This window comes from Gadus macrocephalus, chromosome 13, assembly GCF_031168955.1.
Source record: "Gadus macrocephalus chromosome 13, ASM3116895v1".
Taxonomy (NCBI): Eukaryota; Metazoa; Chordata; class Actinopteri; order Gadiformes; family Gadidae; genus Gadus; species Gadus macrocephalus.
The window spans coordinates 6,896,834-6,908,985 of NC_082394.1; the positions used below are offsets into that span (position 1 = coordinate 6,896,834).

The 12,152-nt window shown below is 40.6% G+C and overlaps 2 protein-coding genes and 1 non-coding gene across 4 annotated transcripts; 2 read left to right on the plus strand and 1 right to left on the minus strand.

Moving 5' to 3' along the window:
- The first annotated feature begins 71 nt into the window (after positions 1–71).
- Positions 72–3,396, plus strand: card19 (caspase recruitment domain family, member 19). The gene is made up of 6 exons (XM_060070348.1): positions 72–180; positions 654–793; positions 934–1,090; positions 1,294–1,356; positions 1,665–1,730; positions 1,863–3,396. Exons 1-6 carry the CDS (start codon positions 174–176, stop codon positions 1,970–1,972), a joined length of 543 nt encoding a protein of 180 aa, XP_059926331.1. The 5' UTR covers positions 72–173; the 3' UTR covers positions 1,973–3,396.
- LOC132471326 (U6atac minor spliceosomal RNA) lies at positions 3,077–3,204 on the plus strand. The gene has a single exon (XR_009528842.1). It is a non-coding gene; the product is annotated as a U6atac minor spliceosomal RNA (small nuclear RNA).
- A 343-nt stretch (positions 3,397–3,739) lies between the features above and the next one.
- On the minus strand, positions 3,740–11,150 carry ninj1 (ninjurin 1). Of its 2 annotated transcripts, none has more exons than XM_060070350.1 (3): positions 10,737–11,150; positions 6,830–7,064; positions 3,740–5,341 (listed from the first exon to the last, which is right to left on the minus strand). In XM_060070350.1, the coding sequence occupies exons 1-3, from the start codon at positions 10,785–10,787 to the stop codon at positions 5,199–5,201; spliced, it is 429 nt and encodes a 142-aa protein (XP_059926333.1). In that variant the 5' UTR covers positions 10,788–11,150; the 3' UTR covers positions 3,740–5,198. The 2 variants fall into 2 exon arrangements, with proteins under 2 accessions (XP_059926333.1, XP_059926332.1); XM_060070349.1 differs by lacking the exon at positions 10,737–11,150 and adding an exon at positions 8,704–8,725.
- Between the last annotated feature and the right edge of the window lie 1,002 nt (positions 11,151–12,152).

Sequence of the window (12,152 nt, forward strand, 5' to 3'; positions counted from 1 at the left end):
CAAGTATTTGCATCAAAACAACAATGGTGGTAAACTGGTTCAAAATGAGAACTGAAAACATGAAAGGGCGTATTGGTTAAGAAACTTTCTCTGTCATTTCCGGTCTGCCACTCCTGTCAGTAGACAACCTCAGAGGGAGGAGCCTAACAAAGGACGGTCCGGGATTCTCTGCAATGGGAGGTTTGTGTTTTAGTTTTTAAATACATGTTGCGTTTTCCATACCATTGAATAACATTTTACTGATTTGTTTGAAGTGGACGATTGTTTCACGATACGTAAAAGTTCCACGATTCCCAGTTTCTTTACTTTTCCCATACAACCTTGCATTCCCTGTCCTAAGGTTGTTTCCTCAAGTTTTCTCGCTGCAACAATTCGCCTTTTAGATCCGCTGTATTTGCAGTTGTTTCTTCTTGAAAACCGAAATAGAACATGGATCTCATTCCGGTAATGCAACGTTCGACAGCATTTTGCAACTTTCAACACGTAGTTCTGTTGGCAATCTGCAGCTATCTGAAGCCTGGGTAGAAACGATACGTAACGAGTTATTTCAGTACTTTTAGCGCGCTATCCATGTATGTATCGGTGAAAGGCACAATGCGGATCGTTATGCACAAAGCATTCTTCTAAAGGTACTTTCTATTTACATTCCGCAGACAGCTTCCACGACCAGCTGCTGGAGGACAGCCGGTTCCTCAGAGCAGACCAAAGATTGGATACAGAGCTAGTAGATAAACTCATTCTGCAGCTGAACAGGATATATCCCCAGATCCTCTCCGACAAGGAGGCCACCAAGGTGATGCTGAATTTAACAATACAGCCCACACTACCTAGCGTATATGTCTACTTTATACATTGTGGTTTGATTTTGTAATGGACACACAGTTGTTGACATATGTGCATAAATAATTACTTTTCTCTCTTTAAACGGTCTAGTTCAGAGACTTGGATGTGCCCACCTGTGTGCGCCTTGGTGAGCTCCTAACTCACCTGCAGGAGAAAGGCGAGGAAGCCTGTAAGGAGTTTTATCGTGCACTCCACTTGCACGTGGAAGAAGTTTATTACAGCTTGCCCACACGCCTCCGTCTCAAAGGTTATTCCCATTCCATTAGTCGCCTAGACTCTAAACCTAGACCAACCTGCTACAAATGGGAATACCCAGACAATGTTGTAATGTCTTTATTTCAATGCTGATTTATGCTGGAATTTTCTTCTAGTTCCATGATTATTTATTATTTTTTTTCTGAAATGGTTGTGAAACTCTATGTTTGCATCCTTGTCATGTTCCATCCCCAGACTCTTCCGATCCCCTGAAAAAGAGAGCTGTTCCCGGACAGAGATATGACCTCAATGAAAGAAGTAAGACTTGCCATCAGAAAAACCTGTATTATATCCAAATGTGTTTATCAGTTCATGGGGTCACGTGACTTTGTTAAAATACAGAAAAATCCTTTCAAAAATGTATACTCTGCCAATAGTAGGATGCTGCGTGATATATACTTTTTAGTAAAATAGGATAACAAATGCAAAGTTTAAATTCCTTTTAGAAGTCTAGACTTCTAAATAAGAGAATATCTTCTTATGAACCAGAATAACTTCTTGTGAACCAGCTGGTTCACCAGATAGATACAGACGTTGAAATATCCTCCTTTCTCTTTCTCTTCCAGGCCCCATGTTCTTTCTCAGCTGTTTCAGTTTAGCGGCAGGAGTGGCCATGTTGTATTACTACAGCGGTGGGTCTCTTGCACCCTACACGTTCACTACCTTTTGGTCAAATCACAAACTTACCTTAATGTGTACGTCTTGGTTAATTCAGCTTTAAACTGTACATCCAAAATGCCTGAAATGCTTGTCCTCTCGTGTAGAGTCCAAAGTGTCTGGAGGCAGCCGGGTCGTTGGTTTGGCGGCTCTCGGGCTGAGCAGGCAGGCCAGGGAGGTCCTAATCTGGTACACTGAGGAAAGGGCCACCAAATAGTGGTGGTGCTGATGGTGGTGAAAACCTTTTTGTTATTATACGTGTTGAATACTATTTTTGTATATAACTAACTATGTTGCCTTGCTGATCTAAAAAGGGACGAATTGGGATTTTCCACAAGTATGTTTTGCCACAAAGTTGTTTTATTTTTTTTTTTTTAATATGTGAGTGAATTGATCTAAAAGATCCATGAATTGGTTATAATTTGGAGGAGTAAATATGCCTTTTTCATTCATATACTTTTTTCAATTTGTAACAACATGAAGTTAGATATAACCTTCATAGATTGTGATGTTACTCCGTCCTTGTTTTATTTGAAGTCCCAATCTGTTATATAATAGATTATTGGTTTCTGTTTCTAAATGTTTTGAGAGGTCCTAATGTACTGTGGCCTCTGTGCCGCAAGCATGAATAACCGACTGTGCTGTTGTACATGCAGCATACTATTTATTTCTTGAAATATTGCTTAATTAAAAGTAATATGATATAGCACACAATGGGGTTTGAAACCAGCCACGTGTAGTCACAAATAGGCCTACACATTTATGTGACTAACATGTGAGGACTGTAAAAAAGAGTTAAGGGTAAAGGGATTAGGCACGCAATGCGCCCTTTATCTAAATCCATGTCTGATAAATGCAATATCAATTACATTTATTTTGTTGCATTTTGCTGCTCTCTCCTGGCCACCATGAGGCACTAGATGTTCTTACAAATCTGCGACTATTTTGTGCATTAATCGTTTGGTATTAATCCGTAAAAATTTGTAAGATTAAAATCCAATAAATAAAAGGTATGATGGCAATCGGTTACTGCCGGGTGAATACATTTAAAAAGGTTTTCGGTATGCGATTCCACAGTAATATTTTGATTGGTCGGTCGTGAGCGGTGCATTATGGGAGTACAAAAGAAAAACATCGTTTTACATTATACATTATTTAGAACTATCTATAACTATCATATATCACTTGAACGAGTATAAATTAGAGTGGAACGTTGTTACTATTTTTATGATCCTGTCCAAAGTTCCCGGAAGCACAACCATAACAAGACGACGATGACCATTAGCCTGTGTATAAAAAGACACGTCTGCCGTCCGTTGTTGTGTTGTATGAAAGGAGAGAAGGTTAGCACTCCCCTTGACAAGGATGGAAGAGGCCCTTGTGGCCTTCAACACATATACGGTTAAGGCATTGCCACCTACTTCGTGGCATCTCTGACCAAGTTTTTTAATGATACTTCATTTCGATTAAAATCAACACAGATTATTACAACGGCGTATACTACAATGGCTGGGATACTCGATCTGGAATATTTGAATTGTCTTCGATTTACTAATTTACTTGTCTTCAATATGCAACGGTCTATATTTTTATTTCGATTAAGCTTTAAATTAATAATAAAATAAATAACTGCCAAACTGATGGTTGCACAGGTATTCAATATTTATTAAGAAATATTCTAAGTAGTTTATTTCAATGTAAAAGCATGGCCCACACCTTACAAGCATGGTACAATGCTTGTAAGGTCCTTGGTCCTTGTTTTGTTTATTTAATGAAATGTTCTGTAAGTTTGAAAGGAAATGTGAGTATACTGGAAATAATGATGTTTAACTGAAGCATACAGTATGTTGGGTTCAAGTGCTAAGAAAGGTTAATTATAGGCCCACAGGTGTTGCCATTTAGTATATTATTATATTATAATACATTTGTTGTAACCCAAACCTCTCATGCACTCCCAATCCAATAAAATAATCTACGAGACACATTTATTTTTTGCCATTTATTTTGTCACTCCTATAACTGCATTTGTTCAACAAACTCAAGAAAATATCGCAACAGTAAAAAAATGCTAATAATTTGGTCCTTCAAATGAGTACAAGAGGTCAACAGTGTATGACGTGCATATAAAATAATAATACCTATAAAACTCAAACATCACTAAAAAAATTTTCTTTGCATAGCGCTTTTATGAACTCAGCATTTATGTTCTGTTTTCATGATTGACTGTAAACATAGTGATTGTGATTCCCAGCTCCAACATGAAGCTGTTGTCTCCTGTGACAAGGCCTCATGCTAGGCGTTATAGGGAGATTAACACCCTGAGCCCAATTGTAGTTATGAAAAGTGTTATAATAATAAAATCATACAAATTCTAATGAATTGCGAGCTCTGACATTGATTTTGGATTAAAGCAGTGGTTTCTTTGTTTTCTTAAGACATTTAACACTTTTTTTCTACCAAAGACATGATGGTACACTCATTCTCTCAAGAGGCCCATGCCACCATAATTATTGTATTTTATTTTGTGAATAGGGCCTCTGTTACTTACATTATATGCTTCTGATATGTAGAATATATTAGACAAGGCAACCAAAAGCACAGCCTACTAATCTGGCCATTACCTTAAAGGAGAAATTTGCTGTAAAATGGATCTGGGATATGTTTGGTATGATAACTTGTTGGAATGTTCGTTTGGGAGCAAAAAAGCGCAATTAGACGCATTCTTAAGTTGGCTGTTTTTAGCCGATTCTACCAAAAACGTTATAAACTTGGAACGATAGGGGCATGTCTCATGGTAAAAACGAAATCACTATTTTAAACCACTTATAAGGCTAGAAGTAGCCAGACACTTCTTTGGTAGCATAATAAGGGTCTTATACCATAGGTAGATTGGCGAACACAGAGCTTGTGACATCCGTCTACAACACGCAAGCTCTTTGTTCGCCAATCTACTTGTCGAGTCTTATAGACAAGATGGCGTCACCGGGGGCACTACTGATGGTATTGTGTGTATAAAATGTCCTTTTTAATAAACAATCTGTACACTTCAAGTCATCAATGCCCCTATCGTTCCGAGTTTATACCATTTTGGTAGAATCAGCTAAAAACAGCCAACTCACGAATGCGTCTATATGCTAAACATATCCCAGATCCATTTTACACCGGATTTCTCTTTTCATTTCTATCAGTCTACGTATTGATCGACTACCACACAGCAGAATGCCTCTCTCGCCTGTATTTTTCTAAAAGTCATTCCTGGACATAGACCTGAGAACTGAAGGAGGACCAACCCTGGGGCCGATTCCAGAGAGCCACTTAACCTTTCTCCTTGTTTCCCCGATGTTTACACCAAATGTTTATCAAAAGGGAGGACGAGCCAAATGCCCAACGTGTTTATAGAGAACACTTTGATGGGTTGGGGGGAGAGGAGTTGCGTGTAGGGGTCATTCCTTGGTAACGGGTCCATGGACTCCGAAGGCGGTGACGAAGACGTTGACGACGACGATGAGGAAGACGAGTGCCGTGCTGACGTTCTCTAGGATGTTGAGCTTGTAGTGCATGGTCGTGTCATTCAGGTTCCATTTCACTGTGGGGCGGAGGAATGAGAAGTTAGCGGTTTGGTTAGCTGGAATCAGGGTGGACACCGGGGTTGTGTAACAATAAGGGTCAAGGCGCGAGGTCAGAATGTCCTCAGAGCTGGATCCCACACTTTTATTCCCTGTCGAGTTTGTGAGTTAACAATTAGGAATCCTGTTTAGCAATGCTTTCAATTACAATCTCATTTCGACTCTAACAGGCCTCCGGTGAATGGGTATCTCTGTCGTTCATTATGAGATTACGCGCATCAGCGTTCCCAGGAATGGCATACGGATGTAGAGGAATGTAAAGCCGTTTGCCCCTGACATACTAGAAGTGGCATGTAACGCCCTACTGCTTCCCCCTCCGGCCTAATCAGAGAGAGCATGTGTAGTGGAGGCAGGAGAAGGTCCTGTCTGTCCTAGGGCTGCTCCATTATGGAAAAAAATCATAATCACGATTAAAAGTAACCTAGTCCTATCCCTCTTATACCACACAATACAACAGTATGTTCTGAGAGATGTTGGGAAGCAGGACGCTGCTATTGTTAGCCCAGTACTTATCATGTTATTATTATTAGACTGCTGGGATTATTTTGGGGTCAGGCCCTCTTGTAAGCAAGGTTTTTCCTCAGTTTCCATTTAAATTCCCCACTCTCAGTTGGTGTGCCTGTTTAGCATAGACAAAAAGTTACATCGAAAGTGTTTAAGAATAAGGAACCATTGAGTTTACCAGGAGTTTTTCTATAATATTAGTTTCAATGATTCCAATTGTGTCATTTGTTTGTGTATGCAAATTAGAACCTCATTTTAGTGTTCATTGTGGGTGCCATTAACTTTAACTGCCACCGATGGGCCCATTCTGGTAACACAACTGCACTGAACAAAGCCTTTAACATACAACATAGACGCAAAGGCTCAACAAATTGCCCGGGGGTTGTTATGTGGTTATGTTATCGCTATTACATAAGCTGATAAAAGCTGGCAGGAGAGGAAACAAAAAGAATAAATAGCAGCACTATAGTAGGCCTACTTACTATGTAAGACTGGGACGATGTGTGTGTGTTACTACATGATAACAGGACTCATGATTATAGGATACATGATTATGTTGGCCCTTGGGATGGGACTACTGATGGCAATAGTCCTGGATGGTAAAATCGTACTATTCAACAGACCAGTGTGCGAAATACCCGTCAATATTCGGGGGGGGGGGTCCCCAGCCCCCGATTGTTGCGCAATACCGATCTTAATTTGGTCATTGTTGAGTGGAAATTACCCAAAGGAAATTGAATATACCTCGAATTTGTTATTACATTCACATCCATTTGATTATTCCTTGATTATCAGACCATTCTGTGTTCAAACCAACCAACCAAAGTATTGGAAAGAAAATACTATTTTTGGGGAAATTGCAACATGTAATTATAAAATGGCATGTGGACCAGCATTGTTCCCCTCCCCCCCCCCCCCCCCCCCCTCCCCCCAGAGACACCTACCGATGAAGATAAGTAGAATGCCCACAACGATCTGCAGGATGAGCGAGATGCTCAGCAGTATAATGAGAGGTGTGTAGAAGGTGAAGGCAGGGCCTTGTGTCAGCACGGCCTTCATCTGGGAGGCGTTGGCCATTAACAGGGCCACGTCCAGCATGCTTTCCACCGCACTCTTCTTGTTGGCGTAGGTGTTCATGTTTATGGGTCGCCGCGCGTATCGCCCGCCCCGCGATGGGCCCTGAGCAAAAGCACACAAATCAAGCAGAGGTGAGTGATGACGATTCAGGTCACTCAGAGGGAACATGAATTCGTCATTGGTTTTAGGAATGGAGGTATAACCTATTTTTAATTGTAGGTCTCTAATAACATGATTCACTGATGATCAAATGTTCATTCCATCGTCTGAGTTTCTTCCACTAGCAATTCATCAAACTTTTTTGTGCAAAAATGCTTCACTTTTTGTTGCACTTCTGTAATCTTTCAAGTTGATTTTTTGACCTTATGGTCAGGTCATGCTATATTTACCATGTGGATAACAATGACAACCAAACTTTCCAAAGAGGAACAGGGAATACCACTTACAAAACACTTAACTGCAAGGTTTGCAGTTTGTTTTGTTCTGACCGAGGTCCAACACAGACCCCGATGGACGAAACAGGAAACCGGATACAAGACATGTATGTTCCTGTATGCGTGTTCCTCATTTTTTGGAATGAGGCCTAGAAAGGGAAACTGAACTGCTAATCATTTCCACAAGAACACAACTTTTATTGCTGTTAAATATGAAGCTTTTTTCTTACTTTTCAACAGCAAGGTGAGAAGTGAGATCAGTCAGATCGGTTTTAACAATGACTTAACCAGAGTTTCTCAAGGTACCTTTTAGGACCCACCCTATTTTCTTTCTCAGCGCTTCTTTCGGAGCGAATCCTAAGGAAACACAAAGACTCTTTTCATCGCCATGGGGTCAGCCCACTCCAGCCAGAAACCTGTTAACAGCCCTCCATAACAGCACCCCATATTCGGGAGACTCGGTTTGGGTTTGGCATTCGGCAATGATGTCAACCATGACGTGATATTTCCAAAAGCTGAGACTAATGACTCAGGCCTAAAAAAAAAATTGGTTTGGTTCCGGTTTCCGACCGACCCTGTCAATTTATGTGCGACCCAAATTATTTTATGAGCTTTATATATATTTTTTTTTATTATTATTTTTTTTATGCAAACTATAATTACGTTTTGGTACAGCACCTCTTCATTCTGTACAAGGATGAGCGAATTTTCTCGTTTTTAAATGAAAACAACCTACCTATCATTCGCTGCCGCTGGAAAAAATAAAATAAAGAAATAAAATAAATTCCCAACCAACAGGAACCAATTTTTTTTTTTTTTAAGGCCTCAACCTACATTAAGCAATACATGAAAATATATGTAATCTCTGTCGGACTCTGCAATAACCCACTTCTTCTAACCTAACCTACTTCAGGCCCCTCAACATCAGGAGGATATGTCCGTTCCTCAGCTCGAAGGCCATGCTCTTTTTCGTCCCGGCTCTTGTCATCTCGGGTCTAGACTGCTGCAACTGCCTGCTGCCTGCAGTGTGCCGTTCAACATCTGCAGCTCGACCAGTGTGCATGAGCCTGGCTGGTCTCCCACCTATCCACTGCTCTCCCGCACCCTGCAGTGGCTCCCAGTGGCTGGCTGCTCGAAACCGACTCATGTCACTGGTTCTTGCCTACCGTACTGCGATTGGTACATGGCCCGTCGATACACGCCAGCCCATCCACTACGCTCCAAGCGACTGTTCTCTCTCAAACTAATTAATCAAAACACTACTGAAAGAAAATGGGAACGAGCCAAAGTCAATAAAAGCACAGCACCTGGCGGCTCCACTCCCTCTGGTCTCTTGGCTTCAGCGGAGAGCAGCGCTCGGGGTGTAGTACAGGCTGAACCGTCCTCACAGCAAGTGCTTTGTTCTCACCCTTGAGGTACCAGGACCACTCTCCAGCACTTAAAAATAACATGGTAGACCAAAAGCCCTAAAGCTCATCCAGCAATTGCTCGCTACTGTCCCTGCCCTGGGGGGTCTGTTTGCTTTGATTTAACTAATAAATATGAACGATTATTTTCTTATTCAGTGTAGGAGAAGATGGTTGAATACAACAGCCCAGCAGCAGTGGGGAAACACAGTGTAAAAACAGAACACAATATACATACAAAGTACTAATGCAAACAAAATAGAAACAGATCAATGAGTTTGGTGAATGAATGAAAGGTGGACCGGGGAGGAGGAACAGCAACACGGCTTGACGTCCTCTTCTCTTTCTGTTTGAATGAATGAACGCCGCTCAGCAACGTGTGGGGAGAAATGATCCCTGAACAGCGAGACAGTGCGAAAGTAAACACTGGCTAGGAGGGAAAGTAAACCACCCACCGCAGAGAACAATCCCACACTCTGCAGTCTGTACCCCCCCCCCTCCGCAAGAATCTGCCACAGAAATAATAGCAAGCCACCACGTGTATTAAGACATAGTACAGTGGTTAGTAACATGGCCTCTGACTCAGCTTGGACTGAAACTGAAACTGGGACCTGATTGTTTTTTATAGAAAGACAAAAGAAGGAAAACGATATAGTTTAAATGATTAATTATTTTAATAATGGATGATCCCAAATAACTAACCTTAGGGGTGGTGAAGCCAAACATCTTTAGTTTGTGTGGTTACCTGGTATTATGAGGCAATTTAATATTTTTGGGGTTATTTTGACTATACCGCTCAATATTTAAAACTAAAGATGCTATTTATTTTTCTTCCTTTATTCTTTGGCTGACAGAATCCAGATAAATGGCATATTTTCCTATTTTCTGTCTCTTTTCCAGTCTTTGGTCTCCACAAATGTCTTTCTTGCGAATAATATTTCCTTTATGAAAGTAGGCTTTATTTATTATGGAAATTTTTAGCGAAAGTACTGGCATATGTGTTCTAACTTTGCATAGCAACTCGACGTTATATCCAGGTCACGGATTTCCATACTTAAAAAAAGTACACCCTGCTATTACATCGTATGTTATGACAGACCCATATACAAACCCACTCAGTATGAAATTGTTCACCAAATGACAGAGGACCCTTTACAATAATAATCTAGGTAAGGCCTATCAACTCTTCTACGCCAACGTGAACTGTGTATTCAACAGTCCATTCAGTCTTGGTAATACATTTACCGGCATCCTTAAATAATATTGTAGCAGCCTAGTTCTCTTTCCTACCTGGGCGCGCACTAATCCAACACAGTGTAGTAATTAGTAGGATTTCGTTCAAAGCTGGAAGCCATTAGCCCTCTCTCATTTGGCGTGAGAGTGAGACCACTACAACTAACCAGATTAAGCCCTTTCGCCATAGCTCGAATGAATTGGACACACTCGGACATTGGGGATTATTAACTCAAATATGCAATTGCTTTTATATGTAGAGCAATGCAAACGAGTTGCTCCTGAACAGATGACCAGGTAACATCTGACACAACTTTGATTCAGTGACAGCTGTATTCTCGAATGGTTGTCTTCGAACGTTAACGTTAACGGACAAATTGTACCCTGGATATACTACCTTCAGTACAGTATTGGGTACAGTATTTAGTACAGTACTTTTGAAAAAGTAAGACACCGATTGTCTATAAACATCAACCGGTAGTCATCGGTTGTGTTCAGCCTAACACACACACACACACACACACACACACACACACACACACACACACACACACACACACACACACACACACACACACACACACACACACACACACACACACACACTCACACGCATTGCGCCTCTAATAGCAAAAAATCTCTGATTGCTATAATAACAGCAGCAATCTCCCCATTGTTGCCGTCTCTGACTGTTATCTTACCTCTGTCTCTCCGTCAGCAACTCCGTTCATCTCCAAAGGTTCGGACGCCATCCTCGGTAATAGTGGGAAAGACTAGGCGAGGTCCTCTGCTATGTTTTGCATGTAGTAGGCTAGTAGTAGACGGAACTGGTCGTTGTGTTGAGTTTCCAGCCGTCAATGGTCGCACCGAGCTAGTCGGTTCGGGTGGACTTGGGGCGAGAGACAATTGGTTTGACTACCGCCCCTAATCTGGGGGGAGATTCCCCTACAAGGGGATTCCCTTGTCTTGTTGAACCCCCCCTCCCAAAAAACATTCTTTGTGTGAATCTAAATTGAGCTATTTTCCATTGTTATATTAACACACTTATATGCGTCCAGAAGAAAAACAAAAGCGAAGTTCGGCTAGTCAGTGTGTATGTGAGTAGGCAGGGTAACCGAGACGTCAACGCCACCAGCAGGACGCATGCAGTATCGCAACCTAAATGAGCAAAGCTCTTTTTGGGGGGAAATAAGAAACCCCATCAAATAAATCAAGAATAAAAATAAACCCCATTAACTATGAATATTTCATAATTGTCTTAACAGTCTTCGATGCGAACATGCCTTTGCAGATTCTGGAATGAATTGCTGCGCATTCTGTTTGTTCAGCTCATGGCCTTTTATTGCTATCGAAGGTTAAATTAGACCTCTACAATATATAGCAGGCCTAGATAATGAGGACTAGTCTACAGTGTGAACTACATACGATGGCTGTGTGTAAATATGCCTCATTATAAACAACTGATGATAATCAAAAGACAAATAAATTGAATAACAACATGACTACATCTTTTATAAAAAAAAGTAGTAATAATTAAATAACTATGAATTACCGAATAAGTAAAAAAAACACAACAAAATGAATTTTTATAATAGTATAACTACACATTCATTATATCCATATAGAAGTGGAGCTCCCTCTAGTGTTAAAATAGAATAAGAGAAATTTTAAAGTGCACCAGTCCTCATTGTGCATCGTAATTTAGAGATATGCTTGCATTTATCACTCAACTAGTGCTGAACACATCGTTATCCACACATTCTAGCGCAAAGCCTGGGCCTATTGTTACACCAATGTATTTTGTTATCTATATTTATTTCTATTATGAATATTTGTTATGTTTGTTCAATCAAATGCATTGAACATCTATAAATTACATACAGGCGGATACGTGGATAGAAAAGTAGCGGATTCAGGCAGTGGTGGGGTCTGAATCGAATATTGCCTTATACAAATCAGTTTTATGGATACTCTGTGTATATAAGCTAATTTATTTTCCCCTTCCCATTAAGGCAGAATATGCGACAGCTTGCTTACATGTTTTGGGGGCAGCGCATTGGAAAGGAAATTCTAATTATTTAAAAGTAACACCAACCATGATTCAGCCCATAACTTGA